The sequence below is a fragment of the Pelodiscus sinensis genome, chromosome 2 (assembly GCF_049634645.1).
Source record: "Pelodiscus sinensis isolate JC-2024 chromosome 2, ASM4963464v1, whole genome shotgun sequence".
Classification (NCBI taxonomy): Eukaryota; Metazoa; Chordata; order Testudines; family Trionychidae; genus Pelodiscus; species Pelodiscus sinensis.
In genome coordinates this window covers 101,280,200-101,303,444 of record NC_134712.1, presented here as the reverse complement: position 1 = coordinate 101,303,444, position 23,245 = coordinate 101,280,200, and the positions used below count along the sequence as shown (strand labels likewise).

General features: G+C 43.6%; 1 protein-coding gene across 3 annotated transcripts in view; it reads left to right on the top strand.

Annotated features, from left to right (window-relative positions):
- Positions 1-22,484, top strand: part of CARMIL1 (capping protein regulator and myosin 1 linker 1) — a 247,884-nt gene extending 225,400 nt beyond the window's left edge. Inside the window, exons 34-38 of one of the 3 annotated variants that reach the window (XM_075921131.1) lie at positions 5,237-5,312; positions 9,079-9,309; positions 14,371-14,511; positions 17,977-18,123; positions 21,446-22,484. In XM_075921131.1, the coding sequence (XP_075777246.1) occupies positions 5,237-5,312; positions 9,079-9,309; positions 14,371-14,511; positions 17,977-18,123; positions 21,446-21,582 (732 nt within the window). In that variant the 3' untranslated portion in view covers positions 21,583-22,484. Of the gene's footprint in view, positions 1-5,236; positions 5,319-9,078; positions 9,310-14,370; positions 14,512-17,976; positions 18,124-21,445 lie in introns of all 3 variants that reach the window. The other 2 variants (XM_075921130.1, XM_075921132.1) reach the window with 2 other exon arrangements.
- Positions 22,485-23,245: the final 761 nt, after the last annotated feature.

The window sequence follows — 23,245 nt, the reverse complement described above, 5'->3', positions numbered from 1 at the left end:
TAGTTTCCTTTCACTTGCCCCATGGTGTAAACACTGCAGGGAAATGTTGGTGTGACAGAGAGAATATTTACAATGGAATTTTCCCCAATTGAACCTTTTGTAAGAATTGTTCTTAGATGTTTGTAAAAGCTAGGTTTCTACCCACCATTACATTTTGTACGTCTACGTTACAGATAAAATCCTGTGACTGGCCTGTGTAAACTGACTAGGACTACAAAGTTGTTTCTTTGCAGCGTAAACTTCCTGGAGCTCTGGGACCTTCCCATCTCTCAGGATCCTGGAGACCAAATTCCAACTCAGGAACATGAAGTCTGCAATGCAGTTAAACAGCCTCTTAACCTGAGCCCTGCACACTTGAGTCAGTTGGCCCAGGCTGTACATGGGTGTCTAATTGCAGTGTAGACATAACCTGTAGGGTCATTTTTGACTGGCAATGTGCTTTTTTAATGGTAATCAGAAAGGTGAATTGACATAGGATTTTTGTACATAAAGAAATTTGATCTTTAAGATTAATCGTCAATCTTTGCTCTGTATTACACAAAAACAAATAGTTAATGTTCAGAAGGCTAATGTTCATTTACATCATGCAGGATTTGAAATGTGCAATGGCTTTGTTTTACATTTTGATCAACAGTTGACTACTCGTGAGTAATCCAGGAACTCAGACTTACATTTGTATTCATAGCTTAAATGAAGCATCACCAATTCCCTTAATGTTTTCAGATTTATCAGGATTCTAATGTTACGGAATTAAATTTTTCTTAAAAATACAGATGGTTGTTTAAATTCAGATTTATCCTAAGTAAAAACAAAGCCATAAGGAATTTACTGTTTCATTCATGATCTTCTACAGTATTATTACAGTTACAAATGATGAGCAGGTGCACAGTAGATGAAAAAATGGCAAGTGCTTTTTTGTCTTCTTTTGCTGTGAATTTGATGTGTGAATTGGCATTAATGCCACTAGATAAATGAGTCAGAATCTGTGTGTGTGTGTGTGGGGGGGGGGGGGTTCCAGGTTTTCTTGAGATATAAAGATCTGCTAGCTCCATCTAGTGTTTGCAGAACTGAATATTTAAATATCTTTATCAAGATAAACAGGCAGCCAAGCTCCTTAACATTTATTGATGCTTTTGTTATAATTCCTGCACTTTCAGGTGCAAATGCTACATTCCACTGTTTTGCTCTCCTTTTTTTATAGAGCCCAATACATATTCGTGTGTGGCACAATAGATATTTTATATGTGACATTCGTATAGAATAAGTCATGAATAGACATAAATTGCAGCAAGACTAGCATACCTCTGGTGCAAATGACACTTCATATATTTGACAGCCTCTCCTAGTAGACAAGCAACAGACATTGCTGATTTGGTCGCTCTAATGTATCCTCTTTATACGTGCACCTGATGCATCATTTTAAAGATTAGTATGTCTCTCTTCAGATGAGCTGTCAGGGGTGTCATTACCATAGAAACAGGGATAAACAATGAGACTATCATCACACTGAAATGACAATTTGGAAATATTTGCATTTGTTTGGTTAGTTTAGTGCTGCTGTGTATTATTTCAAGACATAAAAGGATTTCTTTGTGAATTCAAAACATCAATAAAAAGGGTAAAACACAATCTTAATACAGGCAGTCCCCGGGTTACATACAAGATAGGGACTGTAGGTTTGTTCTTAAGTTGAATCTGTATGTAAGTCGGAACTGGCGTCCAGATTCAGCCGCTGCTGAAACTGACCACCAGTTCTGACTTACATACAGAATCAACTTAAGAACCCCAGGCGTCCCCAAGTCAGCTGCTGCTGAAACTGATCAGCAGATGATTCCAGGAAGCCCGGGGCAGAGCAACTCTGCCTCGGGCTTCTTGTAGTCAGCGCTGGTCAGTTTCAGCAGAAGCTGACTTGGGGACGCCTGGGGCAGAGCAGCTGGGGTGCTGCTGGGTTGCTCCAGTAGCGCCGCTCCTCGGTGCTACTGGACCAACCCAGCAGCACCCCATCTGCTCTGCCCCAGGCGTCCTGATTCAGCCGCTGCTGAAACTGACCAGCAGCGGCTGAATCAGCACCTGGGGCAGAGCAGCTGGGGTGCTGCCGGGTTGGTCCAGTAGTGCCCAGAGCGGCGCTGCAGGGCCAATCGGCAGCGCCCCAGCTGCTCTGCCCCAGGGTCCAAAACAAAAGCCTGGTCTGCTGGGGGGGGGGCACACTAGCTGCGCCCCCCCCCCCCCCCAGCAGACCAGGGACACGGGGAGCAGAGCCGCAGCGGCAGCGGGGTGCCGCGCCTCTGAGGCTTTGCTCTGGCAAAGTCTCAGAGGCGCGGGACCCCGCCGTGGCTGCAGCTTCAGTCCCGGTGCCTGTGGTCTGCTGGGGACGGTCCCCAGCAGACCACAGGCACCGGGACTGAAGTGGCAGCCGCGGCGGGGTCCCGCGCTTCTGAGGCTTTGCTCTGGCAAAGCCTCAGAAGCGCGGGAACCCGCCCGGTGCCCCTGGTCTGCTGGAGACGGTCTCCAGCAGACCAGGGGCACCGGAGCAGCTTACGAACGGGGCTTTCTCGCCCCGGAGCTCGCAGGTAGCAATCCGCCACCTCGACCTCCGGGGCGAGAAAGCCCCGTTCGTAAGTGCGGATCCGACATAAGTCGGATCCGCGTAAGTCGGGGACTGCCTGTAGTACGTTTTCACAGCTATGCACAAGTTTTTTACTTCATCAATACTTGCAGAGGAAACTGAATGTTTTTGTAAGTATGTATGAAAATTCACAATTCATGGTGAAAATAGAAAATTATATTCTTGAGAGCAAACTGACTTTTCCTTCATTAAGAAAAATAATTGTCTCTGGAAATTTGAAAAAAGAGAGACTGACCCCTTAGGCACATTTGCAGAAGCATGAGGTGTGGGAATGAATTTAACTGAAATAGACCGTGGGGAGAACTAGGAGTGGAAAATCAACCTGGGTCTCTTACATACTGGTACAAATCACAGTACAGTACTCCTACATCAGTGGGCATTGATTTCGTCCCCCTCCTCTCTCTCCCCTCCCTCTTCCCCCCCACATACACTTTTCTCTTTTTCGCTTTTATGGGACTTTGCAGTTGTAACCAGTCAGTGGTTAGGCCTGCTCTCTGCACAGTTTTTGAATTGATTTAACTATTTAAGCTAAGGAAGTGAATTTATACAGATACATTTGCAGCATGAAATCCCTATTGCAGATGCAGTTGTACTGATATGTCTTATTTTCACTAAGGGATTGTGCCACTTTAACTAGATCAGCTTCTAAACCAAAAACTGTGTGTTGGCAGGCCTATAGTGAAAATGTGGGGAAATGTAATGACCATGTCAGTTCTTAAATAGGCAGAGTAAATGCTGAATTATTCCATTCTTAAATCTGAGAGATGTTCTCATTAACATTTTTGGGAGCCATTAGAGCATCAGCAAAATGGAAGCACCAATTAATCCACAGAGCCCTCCGTACTGTCCTTTATAACTGTCCTAAGCACCCAAGCCTACCACAATACCTGTGATAAGTCATACCTAACAATGGCTAAACAGGGTGGCCTTCAGAGACAACAAATGTTAATAGTTTTTTATTTATGTATGTTTACCTAAAATACTGATTTGTTTTGCTTTTTCTTTTAATGCCTCTAATTTTCATAAGCTACTATAAGCCCATCTATCGATTCTTATTAGTATTACCCTGGCCCTCCTGTCTCCATTTCCCTCCTATGTCTCTCTTACCTAAATGCTGCTCCTGGTCTTTATTTAGGTTGGGAGTTCTTTGAGACATTGTTTGTCTTAAGCGTGTGTTTGTACAGTGTGTGGCTGGGACCTTTGAATGCTCCTCTAAAGACAAGAGGAGAACACCACAGTGCCAATCATACCACAGTAGCATGTCATGAATGTGGTAGTTTTATAATGCTGAAAATAGGAATAACGACTCCAGCATTTGTTTGCTTTTCAGAGTTAGGTATCTGTCTTCAAATGGTAAATTTAAACCAAAATCCTAGGTACATGCAAAATGTATTTTAGTTTTTAATTTAAGATTCACACTTTATTCCTAGCCTTCTGTGTAATGACCTTCCTGTTTGGTGCTAGTTTGCAGAGTAATTTGTGTGCTCTCTACTTTTCTTCTGGTATCTTTTATTCACATGAGTGAACAAGGTATAGAAAGGAAATATAGTACAATCCTAAAGGCTGATTATCGTACTGTTGTATAACCAAGATTCTCTCTAAGAGAGTCTCTCACTTGGTGCACCTCCAGACATTAATGAGAATCAAATAATTTACAGGTTTATCTCTTAAAACTCTTTTCTCCCTTGAGGCAAAGACATGGTTAAGATTTTCAGAAATGTGTACTTTTAAAGTTAGGTTCAGGCACCTAAATAAGTGACCTAATACTTCAAAGATTTTGGGCACCCAGTACCTCTTATGAAGTCTAACTTTTTAAAAATCATGGCCTGTAAATATTGAAGCAACTGTCTCTTCTTGGATTCAGCTCAGATTTCCAAGACATTTCTCCACATGCACATACATTTTCATATTAAATAAACTACAGCCAGTTCAGCAACCTTTGCTTCAAAATTTGGATCTTTGAAAAGGTGTATCTGTTTCTACCTACAGCAGAGAAACTTTAATTTTATCCAGTATTTTATTTCACTGAATGCCAATAATTAGGGATGTAAAATCCTGTTTAATTGGTTAACTAGATAAACGTGAAGTTTAACCAGTGAGCGGCCCATCCTACCTTGCTGTGGCTGGGCTGGAGCGGGTTCCCTCATAGCAGGCAGGGTTACTTCAGCCTGGCTGGAGCAGCCCCTGCCTGTAGCCCCCCCCGGGCTGCCTCCTGCTCATTGTGGATGGGGAGCTGCTCCAGCCCCTACCAGTTTATTGGTTAACCTTTCACATCCCCACCAATAATACATTTGGTCAAGATGAATGGAAAAGAACAGCTTTTAACCGGATTGTCTGATTCCAACTCATTATTCCTTGGCATGTTTGTCACTATATGGATGTGACTCTGCCAGCGCCATGGCCTTACTGGTAACCAAAATTGCTGAGGTCTCCTTCCCACATATGAGATTTCCAAATCTGCTACCAGACACATAAAAATATGTCCAGGCATAATTACTAGAGCTCCTTTCTGCAATTATGAACTTCTGGCTATAAACCTCTTAGTAACGAACCACTGCATTTTGTGATTTATCGCTAAAAATGTTGAGGGATTCTCTTTCTCATTTTTAGAGACTTGGGAACGAAGTGGCTCCCAGAGAGAGCTCTCAGGATACCGCAGTGAGCTCTGAACGGCTGGATGGCAGTGGTACAGGTACAGTTGTTCTGGGCAAGGGCGAGTAATTTCTGCGTTTGGCAGTACTTCTCATACAATCTGTTTCCGAGGTGGGCAGTTGGCCAGTTGTTTCATTCATACACTGCTCTGTAGGGGTGGCGCAAGAACTCATATATGTACTCTTGCCACGGCCTGCTGATAGGGTGTTTCCTGGTAGCAGCAGCAGCAAAGGTGGAACTGAAGATCGGGGGTAGCAAGTACTATGTGCATAGTAGGGATGGTAGCGTTCGACTGATTTATTAAACTTGTAACTGCATGAAATTATAGCAGTTACACAGTCATTTGATTGTCTGGGGGGCGGGGGCAGAGGCAGTGAATGGGGTGGCAGGCAAGAGCCAGTCCACAAGGGGAGCTGCCTCCCTTCCGCCTGCCTGCCTCCCTTTCCCCATGCTGCTGCTTCTGATAGAGGCAGCAGCACGGGGTGGGAGGTGGCGGCTCCATGGGATCCAGTGCAGGGAGGAGCTGCTTTTTAAGCTGGCTCCCCCAGGCATTGGCTCCAGCGCCCCCTCCCCCCACTGCCTCTATCAGAGGCAGCAGCACAAGGGTGGGGGGCAGATAGCTCTGCGGGATCTAGTCCTTGTGGGGAGCCAGCTTGAAAGCCGACTCCCCACTGACACTGGCTCCCCCCTCCGTTTTCCCTTCCCCCCTCCCCCCGCCTTGCTGCCTCTGATATAGTCGTGTAGTTGGCTACACGCTGACATCCCTAGTGCCTAGAGAGAAGAGAGGGCCCTAAATCTGTTTGCTCCTGCCGTAAATGAGGCTTTCATAGCCAGGCATTCATTTTGCAGAGTTTATACCAGTGGTTCTCAGCCTTTCCAGACTGTCATACCCCTTTCAGGAATCAGAAACTTGAGCCCCGCTGCCCCAGGGTCAAGCATGTAACTTAACTTCATGGCGCCCCCTGTGACATCAGTCAACTGGGAAAGCTGTTGTTGACCGATCCCTTATGCCTCGTGAAACGATGTTTACAGTATCGGTCGACAATGGCTTTCCCTGGCGACCGATCTGTGTCTTGACTGCTGCGCTATGCCGACAATCAGCTGAGCCAGCACAGTGTGGTGGCCATTTTTATTTTAATGAAGCAGAGGATATTTAAATCCCCGCTTCATTGGCTATGTTGGTATTTACATGCCTCTGTCGGCAGTGGCATGTAGTCTAGACATACCCTTATAGTGCTTACAAAAGGTACTGGATTTATAGTTATGCAACCGAAGTCCTTCATCCACTAAGCAGATCCATCACAGACTGCTGTAATTCAGGGTTCCCCGCCATGCCTGAAACATGCCTGGCCACCATGGTAGTGGAGGATAATTCAGTCTTGTTCAGACTGATGAAACAGATGCTAGATACTGCCAGTTTTGATGGTGTCTTAGGTGATGTGAGAACTCTGCTAGAAAAGGGGCTGAAACCAATATAGAAGTCGTGTCTGTGTATGCTAAAGAATCCAGTTCTAATTTTTGTATAGTGATGATGGGAATTTGTGTGAAAAGATTTTACAAACTATGTTCAAAACAACATTGGCTGAGCAGTTGTCAGAAACCAGTTTATGGTTTCCACGTCATTCCTAAATGTGGTTTAGAAGCTAGTGTAGCGAGAAACTGTGAGAGAGCCCCATGAAACCATACTTTAAAATCATAGTAGCATTCCAGACTAATATCTTTGGAGGAGGATCCTTTTTTGCTGTTGGTATTCCAATAAGAGAGAGACACATCTGAGGTTAGAGAACCAAGAAAGTGGGCACACTAAGAGTTAACGAGTGGTTGATCTCCATTTTTCCTTGCAGCTAATTCCTATAAATGACACATTTCCCCCTCCCTAATCCCAGTGCAGTGTGGGCACAGCAATCCCTCCTGCCTCTGAGTGTCAGTTCTTGTTTCATCACTGCAAGAAATTCCCTCTGGCTGCCCCTGTTGTAGTTATAGTTTCATTGTTTTGTTTAATTTATATCAACTTACTATGTTCTAATAATATTAACAGGCCTGAGGTTAGAAAGACAAGTAATGGAGTTTAAAGGGAAATTGCTGGCTGTTAATGAGAAAACAGACAGAGAATATTTTTCTCTTAGTTCATGTAGGAAACTGCTGTCTGTTAGCTAATCTCTCCCTTTCTCACACTCCCATACAAGTGTTGTAGATACAAGTGTGGAAAGCCTTCTGCTGTTTTGCTTACAGTGCAAAGATCTGTTGCCCACACATGCACGCACCACAATCCTTTTGGTTAGCCCACAACTCAAATCCAACAGAGCTGAATATGAAAAACAACTACGTAAACTGGAAAAACATTTCTGAGATTGGCCCGCAACTCGCTGTATCAACATTCTTCCTCCCCACACACTGCACTTAGAATTCCTATGCTCAGCACTACTGTAACAAGTAGGTTTTCTGAACTGGAATAGCAGTTAGCTAGGCCAAGTCAGCATCTGCGGGCATATACTTTTCCTTGTCAGAAGGCCAAGGCAGTCTAAACGTAGGTGAAACTAGACTTATGTCCAACCCAAGCATAGAAATTGTAAATCATTAAAAGTGAAGAATGCTGTCACCTAGTACACGTGCAAATCTGAAGATTGATTGAACATACATGTTCATATAATCCTCCTGGAGTACTCCCAGGGTTTGGAGGCAGGAAGGAAATAAGGGAAGGCAGTTTGCTTATTTGCAAGCTAGTTTCCAGCATGCTTTATGCCAACTTGCACAGCTGGCTCTAGCTGCATTAGATTTAAGTGAGATTTGTGTGCAAATGCATCAGCCTTTGCTTGGTAAAAATAATGTGCTGGCAACCTTGTTAATAAATGTGCGACAGTGTAGTCTATATGCAGTGTTACTAAATCAGTTAGAGTCATATAAATAGGATTGTCATTGCTACCCAATTTTAAATCTGATCTAAAAGCATTAAAAACAAAAAAAAAAAAACCCTGAAACACGCACCTCAGGCGAGGATTTCTTTTCTGTGTCCTGGATTCCACTGCTAGTCTTTGGCAGGAAAAAAAAACTGGCTGGGATTTTCAACTTGGGCCCTTAGAACTCTGTGTTCAATGATGCTGGACAGCCAGAGACTGCCTGTTCTGCTGCTCCTCTTCTGGTCAGTAAGAGTTTCCTGCTGAAAACTCACCTCTGTATGTCAGTGCAAGAGTCATAGAAAGAGATGGTAGCCAGACCTTCCTCTCCCTTCCCCACTGGCCCGTGGGTTTTTCTCTACCCTTAGGGCAAGAGAAAAGAGGGAGAGAAAGATGGAGATATCCAAAGGAGCAAGAAAGGGGCCAGAGGAACAGGAAGGATGTTGGGGACTAGTGGATTTGATAGTTGCCAAAAAGCAATGAGGAATACCACAGGGAAGGACTGAAAGGAAGAAATCTTTAGATAAGAGAGTGAGAAAAGGTACTCATGAACATGGAAAGGAAGCAACCCGTGTCATCAGCGCCTGCCTACAACGGAGGAAGAGTGGGTTAGCTAGCCACCGTCCCAATATATCCAAGCGTGGTGACTCTCCAAAGCCTGCTCATGAGTGAGTTGTGCGGACAGCCTGACACACACATTGTTGGCTGCTCATTGAACACCTGCTGAACCCTCAGTCTTAAAAGCTTTCCCATCGCTGCCTAATTTATACATGATGTGCGCATTGCTGCCTGAGGTAGGCTTTACCTCGGGAGTATACCTGCACAGCGTGCTTTCTGCAGTATGTAGAAGACTTTATTTGTTGTTCTCATTACTGTTGTTGTTGTTGTTGTTGTTTGTTGTTTTAGTGCCTAAACTCCACCAGCCCCTCCCAGAGAATCGTTTTGCCTTGAGTAAAGGTGACTCTGTTGTGGCATCTTCAGAAAAAAATCCAAAAACTGAACCAAAGGCTGAAGCTGGTGCACGGGCTAGATGTTCTTCCAGTACGCCCACGAGCCCCAAACCTCCACTGCAGTCGAAGCCCAGCCCAACGGGACGTCCCACAGTTCCACAGAAGCCTCGCTCTGCCTCTCGGAATGGTGAGGAACTGTTCAGGCTGGTTGGCCCCGTTGGAAGAAAAAGTATAAACAGGATTTGCTTGAACCACCAAGGAAATGCTAACGTCTAATTTCTCTTCAGGATTTAGTTATCCTCACTTTATTTTTTTTAACTAGAAGATTTACCTGGTGTTGCTTGGGTCCTTAACTCAGTTACTTCATGTTTTCCTTCATGTAAATTATTGCTCTGGGGTGGGGCTGGGGATGGAGGGGTTCAGTCTGCTGGCTGCCCTGGGGAGAGAGGACTATCTCAGCCCTCTCACCGCTACGGCTTGGAGGCCAGGTGAGAAGCACCTGTCCATGGCCACTACAGCTCCAGCGAGCACAGCCAGAGAAGGAGTGCATGTCCCCCGGCTGGAGCAGATCCAAGTTCATCTCCCCACTGTGTTCCACAGCCAGAGTGAGGAATTTAGCAAGCTATGCACTTTCCCCTTGCTTCCTGATGAAAAGGAACAGCCAGCAAGGTTCCTGTACAAATCAGGGGATGAGAGGGCTTCAGCTACCTACCTCCTGCCCTCTCTACCGAGTGCCTGATGGGGTAGGAGACTTGGGGCAGTCCTGGATGAGAGGGGTATGTCCCCAGCCAGTCCCTTTCACCTGTCTGGTGATTCTGTGTCTTTTCTTGTGGTTTTATGAGAACCAGTCCCATTCCAGGCACATTCCATGTTACTGACATAACCAAACCCTGACCTTGCTTTAAGTTATGATAAAAGAAAGCTGTATACGAGGGGCTGGAATCAGAAACTGGCCAATGGGAGCTGCTTATTTGCAGGACAGGAAGTGTGTAAAGTACCCCTCCACCTCCAGGTTTGTAGCATTCGCAGCTGCATGTGGCCCCCACATCCAGTGTAGGGGTGCGGAAGGCAGGGAACCTGCCTGGACCTCCAGGACTGCTGGCTGAGAGCTGACTAGGTAAGCACCTCCTGGCCTGAGCCTACCTCTGGCACCCCAGCCCATCCCTCTCCCCAATCTCCCAACCCCGCCCCTCACTCCTTCTCCCCCACCTCCCCCCCGCACCCCTGCCTCCTTTTACACCCTACATCCAAATCCCCTGGTTCCCCTCCTGCATCCCTGCCCCAGGTCACAACTTCCTCCCAAATTCTGTACCGTCTTTTACACCCCTTCTTCAAATCATAGCTCCCTCCCACCCCAGTCACAACCCAGATCCCTGAATCCCCTCCTGCACTCTTGCCCCCAGGTCACGACCCCTTCCCAGATCCTACACTCCCTCCTGCAGCCCCCTCCTGGACTCAGCACCCACTTCTGCAGTAAGTCTCCTGCTCCAGGTTACAACCCCCTCCTTAACCCAAACTCCCTCCCAGATCCTACACCCCCTTCTGCACCATAGTCCTCTATCCTAAGCTCCTTTCTGCACCCAATGTCCATCACAGGCGTCATACCTCCTCCATTAATACCATGAAAGAGTATGGCCCTTGACCACTTACTAAATTCTTGGAGTGGCCTCCCCATCCCTGCAGTATACCAAATTTGGTGGCCCTAACTTATTACCATTTAGGAGGAGTTCTTGAACAGACAGATACAGGAACAGACTCTCACACTCTCTCAAATATATATATTTGTAATGGAAAATGCTGAGAAGAAGAAATAATAGAAATAATGACCAATTAGAGAAAGTCACAGAGCTGTGTTGTGATGGTTATTATTATTTTATTATAAAAGTATTAAGAGACCCTACTTTGGAATGGTAGCCCCACTGTGTTAGGCACTGACTAAATAGATTACCTTTGTATTTTCTTTAAACTCAACCCCCCTGATTCTACCAAAACATTAATTTTTTTGACCTTTTATGTGTTTCTCTCAGCCCTTTGACCAATTAGTCAGTTATCACATTATCAATCTATATTAGAGTGTTTGTGCATATGTCTGTCTGTGAGTCCATTTGTTCAATAACTCCTCTTAAACTATGAAAGTTAGGACTACCAAATTTGGTCTGCAGCTTTCTCTTATCCTAACTTACAGAAAGGCCAGGGTTTAGTTGTGCCAGGAAAATGGGAAATGCCTGGAATGGGATTGCTTTCCATAACATGGAAATGGAGGAGTCAGATAGGAGGGAAAGTTATGCTCTGCAATAATCACTGGGGGCAGCAAATGTGGGAGACCGTTATTCTGCAGTGCTGAGGGAGAGAGAGCCCCACATCCCCTCTCTTCCCCCCCGCCCCCCACTCCCCGAGGAGACCCAGGGTCAGGAGTGCACCTCCAGTCCCTGGGAAGAGCTGCCGGATGGGGCCGGGCAGCACAACCCTGCCTCCTCATCCCCTCCTCCCCCAGGAGCCTCCAGCCAGGGATGGGCTGCACAGCCCTGGCCTCCCAGGACGATCTGCTGGCCAGGCAACATGGCCAAGAATCAGCTGTTGTCAGAGCAGTGCTGCCCTCGCCACTGCAGGTGGCCCCGGTGAGCCCCCCTACACCCTCTCCTAGCCCTGACTCCTTCACCCTCTCTCTCTGCCCGGGGCCCCCACAAAGACCCAACAATGCTGGATAATCCTCTAGTACAGGGGTGGGCAAATACCAGTCCACAGGACAGATCCAGTCTGCCAGGGACCAGTGTCCTAGTTCACGCCATTTCCCATTGCCCCCACTGGCTGGGAATGGCGATCCACAGCCAATGGGAGCTGTGATTGCTGGTACCTTTGGCCATGCAGGTAAATCTAGTGGACAGCCTGCCAGGGGCTAACGGCCACTGTGTTACTGCCCCTCTCTGTTCTAGTATAATATAGAAACATTTCTGTATTTAAATGCTTTGTTTTTGCCTTTGGATTGCTTTCCTAAACATTAGGAAATCTATGCCTGTATCTTTCTCCCCCCTGCCTCCCTCTTTCTTCCCCTATATTGAATGGGCTCCAAATCCATTTGTTTGGTCTTTTATAATCATGAAGAATTGTTCCTTGACCCCCTGCTAATGACTGTTCTCTACTAAACTCCTGTTCAGGCATTATCTCAAGACAGTAAATGGAATTGAAAGTTTTCTTCACATTTCCCTACCTGTCCCCTCGTATGGACCTGCCCAAAAAGTTATGGATATTGAGAGTGAAAAGAATTAAACTGGAAACTGACTTGTCTGGCAGCTCTGACAAACATACTGTTTACTAATCACTTATGACTAAACAGGATGATTGTTACCACCCGTAGTGCCTTTCAGATATTTAGAGTCTTCCCATGCTCATGTTGGTACTTGCCAGCCCTAGAGAAGAACCATTTGCAGAGTGAAATTGCAGCCTCTTCCTTGCCCTTGATTGTGTGCTCTGTCTATTATCTTCCTAATTCAATCACTGCCTCACCATGGTTAGAATTTACTTTTTGCCTCTCTCACAGGTACCAGATCACTTCTTCATAAATTTGTATTGATTATTTTATAGTCAGTCATAAAATAAGATATGTCTTTAAGTAAAACACCACTAGATGTGTATAACAGGAAGGCATCACTTATTTAGTCTTTGGCTTAAGTTGAAAATAGAGTTTAAGATGTCTGAAAAGCCCATGAAAGAAGATGGTCTCAACTTACCCACAGCTGCAAAGCTGTCTGTTCCTCCCATCGCACATTTCCTACAAAAGACGTACGTCCCGGGCTGTGCCTGCACTGAAACTCCTTTTTGTGACTTGGAAGGGAGACAGATATTCCCCATCATTGCTGCCACTGTTTCAGCTCCTTTGGTGGTAGCAAAAACGAGTGTGTTAACATACAGGCAGACTCCATGTTTATTATCCTTTTGTCTAACACGGCACAAAGGACACAGTGGTGAAAACACCACGTAGTAGTCAGGACCCTGTTTACATTTGGGCTCCACCATTGCTGCCACTATTGTGGCAGAATCAGTTTTTGCCAACAGCTCATGAGTTTTGTCAGTTTAAATGTTACATAGCATTTGAAGGATTATCTCATAGCTTAGTCGAGACCAGAATTGCTGTTTCCTTTGTGATGGCCATTCATTGGTAAGACAAAACACCATTCTTTTCCAGTACTTGTTTGAACTCTCATTCTAAACAGATGCATAATATCAGTCAATGTTTCCTAAGAGCTTACTTCTCCCACCTCCAGCCATGCATCATTTCCTTCATTAGAGACAGTATGCTTATGAAAAAACACACCTAAGCAGTGCCTTTTTAGTATTTCACTACCATGCAAATGAAAGGGACCTACTTTGCAAGTAACCTAGTTCAAGACGGAGAAATTGTACATACAAAAAACATCTATAGTTTTTATATGGCATGCAAAATTCACGTCCGACCACTGAGAGGATGTCTGTCATAGTTATCCAGTTCTTTAAAAAAATGAAAATACCTGTAGCTTTCTTCCAAGTTCAAAACTTTTTTTTTAAGAAAGAGGTGTAATGAAGAACCTATAGTATTCCCTTGAAAAGTAGAGAGTCCTGCAAACTATTTATGAAAGTTCTGTTTACTTTTATTTTTGTAATTTGTAGCTATGAAGCTTGATTGGTTTATCACATTAAGCTTATTAAAAATATCAATATGACCATTTTAAAATACATTTCTGAATAATTTTCTTTAACTTTTCTTTATTAATTGCATAATTCACTTCTAGCCCTCCAATAAATTAGGTTGTTCTTTTAAGAATTTTTTTTAACTTCAATAATAGAGCAACACATTAGGAGTTGAAATTCAGGTCTACAATATAATCAACAGTAGTAGCAAAACAATTAGCTACTATATATAAGTGGATAGTTTGACTAATTTATACTTCCTGTATTTTTTAAAAACTTGCTAGCTAGTAAAATTCTTCCAGATGGCTTGAGTACCAATCATACATTCTTTCTTAATATTGTAAAATCTCAAAAGTCCCTTCTGGCCTTAGTGTCTGATTCTTAGACTTCCTGAATGTTTCCTCTGGTTTGCCCCAAATTCTAGCAGAGCGAAAACCCTGACTGTATCCTTTATGTTGTTGGTTGTGTATTGGGGTGGTTTTTTTAATAGTTAATTGGAATTGCCTACTATGCGGATGCTATTCTTGGAAACTGTTTAGCAGGAAATGTGATGTATCTGCTTGTGTGTGTGATATTTCCACAGAGGACATGCCAGAGTCTCCATCTGGCCCGAGTTCCCCAAAAGTTGCTCTGCTTCCCCCTGTGCTAAAGAAGCTTCCTTCTGAGAAAGAAAAAGATGGTCAAAGCAGCCCCCAGACCACCATCAGATCATTTTCTCAAGACGGTAAGATTGTTGAGATAGTCACTGTCCCAATGTCCTTTGCCTGGCCTCACTCTGTTAATGAGTACATCTTCGAAATAAACTAGTTTCCTGATTTTTTTGCTTTGTACCTGGGGATAGGAAGTAGGAAAAGTGTGTGTGATAACTCATGGTTCAGTACCCTCCTCCTGTCTTATTTAATACAGTTTGATCAAAAGAGGAGAAACAAATGTAATGTTATATTATGTTAATAGTGACCATTTTACAGTGAAGCCAGAGCAACAGAAAATGAAGTGAGAGCCACTTGGATTATATACAAAATAATTTGGTCAGTTAAGATCAGGCTGGAGATGTGTACTGGTCACAGCTATCTTCCTGAGCTCACTGGAGTGGTTCAATTTCTTTTTCTAGTCTCCCTTCTAGGATCATTGTATTCTGTTGAATTCATGTCAAACAATGCTCAGTATGTCAGGGTACCTGAGCAAGGACTCTGAAAATGTTCTGTTTTAGGGGATTCCATAAACCACTTTCTTCTCTTTGCCCCACTTTTGGATTCCGGCTGTTACTGATGTGCTGTGTGTGTCATACTGAATTGGCTTCCTCTTAGAAGACCTTTGGGGTAAGGGGGACAAAGGAGCTATGTAAGCTGAGAACTGATTTGTGTTAGAGAACCCAGGGTTTGAGTGTCTACATTGTATTTTAACCCTACATTAAGCCTTTTCTAAGCCGTGCTCAAACTTAGTCCAGTACCTAGATCTGAGTCAAAATAACCATGCTCCTAGAGTCCCTAACACTTCTTCTCTCACAGCTGAAATATGGCTGCTCTAGCCCTCAGTCCAGGGTGCACTGTGGGAAAACTTTATTGTCCTGATGCACAGTCACTTTGCAAAAGGCCTGATCAGTTCATTGCAAACTGAAGATGTTCTCTAATGTTGTTGCTGGCAGATTGGTGCTCAGAAGACAATGGGTTAACACTGGCCTGAGCTGCTGCCCTTAGCAAAGAGGGGTTGGCTTCTCTTTTCAGCAGAGTAAGTTGTATATTGTTGAGATAGGACTAAGGAAGTTTTTCTGGGGGACTGTGGGATACTGCTGGCTGACTTCCAAGACCCAAGTCTGGAGGGGTTGCATCTACACTGCAAAGTGATGGGGTTTGGACCCTCGGTCCTGGCTTGAGCTCAGACAGTCCAGCCCTGTCATGTTAGAACTGATGTATGCTCAAGCCCAGACTTAGTGTAGACACATCCATAGGAGCCAACTTTCAGCTCTGCCCCAGGCCCTGTCCCCACTCAGCCTTTCCCCTAAGGCCTCACATCCATCCTTCCCCCATTCCCCTTCACTCCATCTTTTCCATCCAGCTTTGCTCCCTCCCCGAGCATACCGCATCCTCACTACCTCCCCACTCCCCAGAGCCTATCAAATGCTGCAGAACAACTGATCGTGGCAAGCAGGAGACATTGATTGGTGGAGCCTACTGATGGGCAGGAAGCACTGGGAGAAGAGAGAGCTGGCAGGGGTGCTTCCCAGCGCACATCGGTTTTTCCCTGTGGGAGCGCCAGAGAAATCCAGCCCCGCATAGTAAATTGCACGTAACTCTCATCTTTGTAGAGATCGCCGGCTAATACAAACCAGAATTTTGGAACAGTGCTGATATGCCAGAAAAAGGGTTCAAGAGTTCCAACCAAGAGCTCTGGCACAGGCCCTGCAGAAAACAGCCAGGCTATATTTCAAGGTCCCCTTATGAATCTTGGCATAGAGGTTGTGCCAAGATTAGGACTGGCACAGATGGGGCATGGCAGCACTATGGTGATTAAGAGCAGTGCCCCTACCTTCAGCCCCCAGGGCTATCTGAATTACTCCAGGTGCTACTCCAACATCAGAAATATTTTTCCCCTCCCTGCCATTCCAGCTCTGGGAGTACAGCTACAGCAGATGGAGAAAGTTGTTCACAAATAATGTGTGATTGCAGAAATAGGATTTCCTGGTCCTTGATTTATCTCCCTGTTGTGGAGCGGGCCTCTCTTCTCTCTCCCAGGGGGTAGGTTCTCATGTCCCTGAGCTCTCTGAATCCACAACCCATCCCACACAACCAGTAAATCACCCGTGGTTAGGCCCCTCTATTCGGGGCCGGATGGCCTAATGGCCAGAGTCAGTGCATGGCCCTTTAAAGCAGGGCAGCAAGGCCTCCTAAGGCAAAGTCAGTACATGAAAGTCAGAGCCTGGCCCTTTAACATCAGGCCAGACAGCCCAATAGCTAAAGTCAGTGAGTTATAGTCAAAGGCTGGCCCTTGAATGCCAGGCTGATTGGCCCACTGGCCCCAGTCAGGAAATCAAAGTCAAAGGCTGGCCCTTTAAGGCAGAGCTAGACGGCCCAATGGCCAAAGTCACGGGGTGGGGGGGAGGAGCTGTGCCCCGGAAGGGGGACCCGGGCCCACCCTACTCCACTGGGTCCTGGCCCAGAGCCCTGCGAGTGGCAGAAGGGTGCACCACTCCCTCGGCAGGAATCTGACTGAAACATACTGGGGATCTTGGGGTGGGAGAGACCGCTTCTGCACCCTCCCTGGGCCGCTTCCCATCCGATCCGATGGGTTGGTGTCCCACGGAGCAGCTGGCTCCTCGGGAGCCACGTATCCCTGGGAATCTGTGGGTGTTGCCACCCAGCCGTCGTCAGGGAGTCCACTGTTCCTGGCTCTGGCAGCTGACTGCGGCTGCTCAGGAGCTACAACCAGAGGTCCTTCTCTTCCACCAGCCCACCCAGACTGAGCCTCTCCCCAGACTTTTATATCTGGGCTACAGTCTGAGCATGCCCGGCAGGGCTGCGGGGGCAGGGTTCCTTCAGCCGGGGTAGCCTGGCTAAACCCTGCTTGTTCAGTGCGGGGCTGGTACACCCCATCACACTTCCTCACAACATAGACCATTTATCAGTTATTTAAGTTACAATTGTCTGGCGAACATGAGAAATTATGCTTCTGTTTGCTCTTTTTTTTTCTCAGTTACTTTCATTTATTACTATAATACTTTTCATGTCAGTTACTCCTGTTTTTTTATTCTGTGCCTCTTTGCAGAATAACATGCTCAACTGATTCCTTAAATTGGTAAATCACTGCAAATCTGCCCAAATTGTTGCTTGGTAAACTTGATTATGTTCATTGAGAAAGAAGGTGGAAATTGCGTAGATTATAAAATCCTCTTATGTTAATGAATGCAACTGCACTATTTGGGGGAATCACAAAATACACCTTTTTTTTACACTGCATTTCCATAGATTAGCTGCAGAATTCTGTAATATCAACAAATGCAGATAACTGTGCCAATTAAATTAAACATGCATCAGATTCTGTAGAATATTACCCTCCAGTAATATACTACAGAACTTATTATTCATTATATGGAGTGCATAAGATAAGATCATCTTTCTATTAACCATTGCCTTTCATATGTGGCTTAATACATAACATTTGGGGATATAAATTAATCCCTTTTCCCTGCTAGAGCAAACAGGAGAGTATAACAAAAGAGATACAGATCATGACTGTGACAAGGCAGCCAGTGGAGGGAAAAGAGCTTCAAGGCAGTACTCCACCAGTGCAGAAGAGGAAGCAAATGCGTTTGGGCACAGGAAGTCACAGCCAACGACTGGTTAGAACCTTCCATTTTCATTTTTCACTGGCACAGTGCTTAACAACTGGCACTAACAAAGGGGAAGATACATATAGAAAGTAACAGCAGGGAACCTGAGAGGTGTTTTGGCTTGCCACCAAAAAATGAGAAGGGTAAATCTAATGGGACATGAATCATTTCTGTGCTCCCAATTGAAACCCTTTCTCTAAAAGCAAATGTTATTCAAAATAAAAATATGTGCATTCTCTCCCCACATTGACAAACACTGAACACTGCCACAGTGCATAGTGAAGTCCTCTGACCAAGAGGACCACCAGAGTATGCCGACGCCTTGGTCAGCTGACAGGGGCTTGCAGCAGGGCCGACTTATCCATTAGGCACAGTAGGCACCCCACGATACTTTTAGGGGCCCACAAAAATGTTTTAATTTCTTTCAAAATCAGAAGAGAAAAAATGAACTTTTAGGGCCCACGAAAATCTATTAAATTTTGCCTAAAACAGAAAAAAAATAAAATGTTGAACTATTTAAAGTTATATCAAAAATAATTTTTAATATTGATATTATTATGATGGGAGGGGCCCACGAAGGCAAAAGTGCCTAGGGCCCATGGAAGTCATAATGCAGCCCTGGCTTGCAGGGCTTTGGCTGTGGAGCAAAAGTAGCAGTGCAGACATCCTGGCTTCGGCTGGTCTTAGAGCCTGAGCTGTATCCTACACCCAAAAGTTTACACTGCTGTTTTATACTCCCACAGCCCGAGCCCAGCGAGCCCATGTCATCTGTCCCACACCAGCTAAAGCCATGCCTCTTTGGGATTGAGTCTTGTTAGTGCCAGTTTTAGCACATCACTCACTGAACTTTTTGAGAACTTAGTCTGTTTATTTTGATACGGTACTTTACTAGAATTACTGGAGTATTGGTTCTTAACCTGAAAAGCAAACTCTGCTCTGTGCTTAAGATTTTACTGAAAAATAACTTTAATATACTGTAAAATTATTGGGGGGGAAATCTGTTTTCATAACTTGCGTGAAAGCGTATATTTCTGAAATACCTTATTGTCATTATTGTTCTCAAAATGTTCTGTGCTTCTCATTATCTCTCATAACTGGTTAATATAAATGATTCAGAGTAACTTTGTTTAAGAAGATATTTTGACACTAATGTTCAATTTCATTCATCTACATTTATTTTAGCTACATCTCTTGTGTGATCATATCATACCTCCTGTCTGTATTTCTTCCCCTTCTTGTGCTATTTTCCAAAAGGAAAATAGACTTTTTTTCTGTCTTACCATACAAATTGATCTTCTCTGTTGGGAGGAATGAAACTTAGTATGCTTGAATTTAAGACTTCCCCTACAGATGAGTCCAATTTTTTTGTTCCCATCATAATCAAATTTTCATTCTCTTCATTCTTGATAGTAGGTCCAGCTTTAAGATATCATAGATAGTGGATATCCACGGCCCAGTCCTGCAATGGGATTTGTGTAGGTGTAGAGGCCCAAGACTTCAGTGGGACTCTGCATGGGTACAGGGACCTGCCTGCATGGGACTGGTTGTAGAATCTGGGCTTAAATGTCCAGTGCAATATGTCAGCACCATTCTGGATAACCTTCCCAGTCCCATGTTATGACACAGAATAAAGTATCTGCTATGATAAGCTGAGTTTCAGTCGTTGGCAGAGGTGTGCATGAACAATAGGAGAGCGAATATGACTGGGTATAGTTTGCAACATGCCTATGTCCCATTTTCAAAAAAAAGCTTTCCCGAGTCTCATTTAAGTCACCTTTGAAACTGGGACTTGGACACTGTTCTATATCTGTTCATCATGACATTTGCTACCTGAAAGAGCAGGATGTTGTTGCAAGATATGGCAAATCCAGAAGTCCTTACTGTTTGCATTCTGACAGCTGTTGGCATCTTAAAAGAAATACAGTTGTAAGGGACATAGTACCCATTTTTTTAAATATACTTTTCGAGGTACTGAAATCTGCATGCTAGTCAATTGATCATGAGTCTGAGAGGCGGAGGTTTAGGTTCTATTACAGTTCTGCACACTGACTCACTGTGTGCAAACCATTTTGCCTCTCTTTGCCTCACTTTCCCCATGTGTGAACCTGAGATGATAATGGTTGCCGTGGGGATGAAAATTGCTGCATGATTGCTACTTACTGTTTGTTGCTGTATTTTGGCTAGCATAATATGCAGTAAAAACAACAAGGAGTTGTGAGGCACCTTGAAAGACAAACAGATTTATTTGGGTATAAGCTTCCGTGGGTAAAAACCACTTTTATCAGATGCATCTGATGAATGGTTTTTACCCATGTAAGTTTATGCCCAAATAAACCTGTTTGTCTTAAAGGTGCCACAGGACTCCTGATTGTGTTTGCAGATCAGTCCAACATGACTCCCCTTCTGATCATTGGAGTGTCGCACTCACCACTGAACAGGCAAATTATGGAAGCAAAATTGTGTGCAATAAGTGCAGTTTTCTCTAGTGGTACAGGATTTTTTTTTTTATTTCCTTCACACTAGAGAGCCAGAAATGTGCTCTTGGTGGGCTAAATAAAACTTGTGCAGAAGCGAGTAATGTCATTACTTGTTAGCATTATTTTAACCAAAATGTTTTGTTGAACAGGGTTGAAGAAATGACTTGCAACAAAGGGAGACATCCCCATAAGTCTCCTAAATGTTTAAAATGTCTCAATCTAATTTGGCGAGATCTGGTGTACTAGTTTTACTATTCTTCTTTCTTCATTCAGACTTTGTCCTTCATATTTTCCAGTGGGTATGGTATGATATTTAAACTTCATTGCTAATGGCCAAATTCTGTATTCAGAGACATTCGTGCTTTTGAATCACTACAAAGCAAAATGTACTCATGGAATGACACAATGGAAGAATGCATTCTATAGATGTGCCAACTACTGATTTGGGGATTATTGTGAGAGTCCCTAGAAACTTGTGGGTACATTGTGGCAGACATGCGTACATCTGGATGGAGTGCTAAATCTTAAAATGGCATTGACTTGTTAAGTGTTTTGGTGTTTTGATAATACATTTTAGGAAACCTTTTTTATCCAGACCATCTCTCATTTTAATTGTGTACAAGCATAGTGCTTTGTTTTAGATAACATAACAAAACTTTCCTAGTTTGCAGACTGGCACTGGTATTAAGTTCTTTTCCTTTTCTTCCTCCCTCCTCTTTCTAGTTTTAATAACACTGGAGGAAATGGTAAAGCTTCTATTGAGTTCATGGGGAGTAGGAGCGGGACCCTAATATTTTTAATGTTTTCTTCCCTAGTGAAATAATGAGTAAGATCTGCTTCCATATTTTCTACAGCTCCAAAAAGAAGCCCTGGACATCAAACACATGAGCATCAAGAATTGAAACAGAGGTCCTTAAGTAAAGATGGCCAGCAGGGAAGCAAGTCCAGTGACTCTGGAGAAGAAGCAGATAAAGATTTTATTTTTATTTAGTTATCAATGCAAGTGCTTGGTAGTGCAAGATCCTTTATTACAATCAGGGTAGAACAATCAATGATCCTTCGATTTACCAGCTATTGTTTAACCCTGGATGCATTTTCATGTATAAATCTCAAAAATCATGATTTACAGTACAATCAGTATGCATTGATTTGGTCTTTAACTTCTGTTATGTATGATTTCTGACCTCCCCTTCCATGTCTTGCTACAGCCAGCAATTATATCATGTACTCTACTTGAATTTCTCTGAAGCAGCTACAAAGAACTCCCTGCATTAGGGCATTTAGAAGCAAAGCAAATAACTGGACACTGTCTTACACTAATACACTGTACAGCAGGTAATGTGTTGTACTGCTGAATGTAAATGTGTCAAATCTGCACGTGACTTACCTATAAATATATTCTTGCGGTATGAAATTGCACATTGTAATTTATATTAACAGAGCACACTAATCAAATAATTTGTATAAATTATATATATTAGATGCTTGAGTATGGTTTTTACATTCTCCCATAGGGACCTTCTTTCTTCCTGTTGTGTTGTACATAAAGCTCAAATGCTTATGTTTGTGTACTGTCAGAAAGCACAACATAGAAGAATCTTAATGAAATCTTATGCTTCCGCATTCATACATTAATGTACATAGTTGATTGGAATGAGAGCAATTGACATTTTATTAATATTGGTGTTTTGTAGAGGCCTTCTTAAGTTCTGTCTGCATATTAGCTTACTTTTAATGTGTAATTCTAAGAAAAAAACAGTTTGACGCCTGTAAAAACAAACAAAACAATTCTGCTTGTTTTTGCATATTTCACAGACCGTCACTTACATTACAAGTTGAAGGGATTTTATTCATATGTATATTTGTACCAATAAAATGATTTTACAACTGAAATATCAGTCTGTTTTTAGATATAAATCTATACTATTATATTTGAGTTCAGATTTTTGAGTGATGTTAGCGTTTCATTATAGGCTTATAATTTTAAAAAAAAATCCATAATAACAAATATCTTCCTGTTGCAGATGGACATGAAATGCTTCATAGTTTTATTTATAATACTGCGTGAGGTCAGACACATTTACTGATTCCTTTGCTCATGACCTTCAGGTAAAAGCATCTTTCAGACAGCAAATAGCCACCAATTACATCCAGCATGTGTACTCTGAACTGCATTACAAGCCTAGAGGCTGAAAGAATTAAGCGTGTGAGCAACTTCATTCACATAAGTAATTTCACTGACTTCACTGTGGCTGCTTCAATGAGTAAATTCATTCACTTGTGTGTTTGGACAAAACACTTTGTATTTCCAGGGGATCTGATTCTCCAATGCCCTTCCCTTGAGTAGTCACACCATGTGCAAAGAGGGTGTAAAATGCTACTAAATCCAAATGGTAGCATTTTGCACCTGCATTGGGAGATTGATAACCACTTTACATGGGTGTACATAACCAAGCCAGGAGCAAAGTTGTGGAGAATCAGGCCTGATGTGTACTAAGAAATTTTTAATTTTTCTTAAGTACACTACGTAAGTTCTGTTATTATTAGAAACTTTGTGTATATCCTAAACTGAGTCTGTCACAGAACTTCACTCCACAGATTTTTACTCACTAAGTAGAAGCTATTGAGACTTTGTTAGGATGATAATTGGCAAG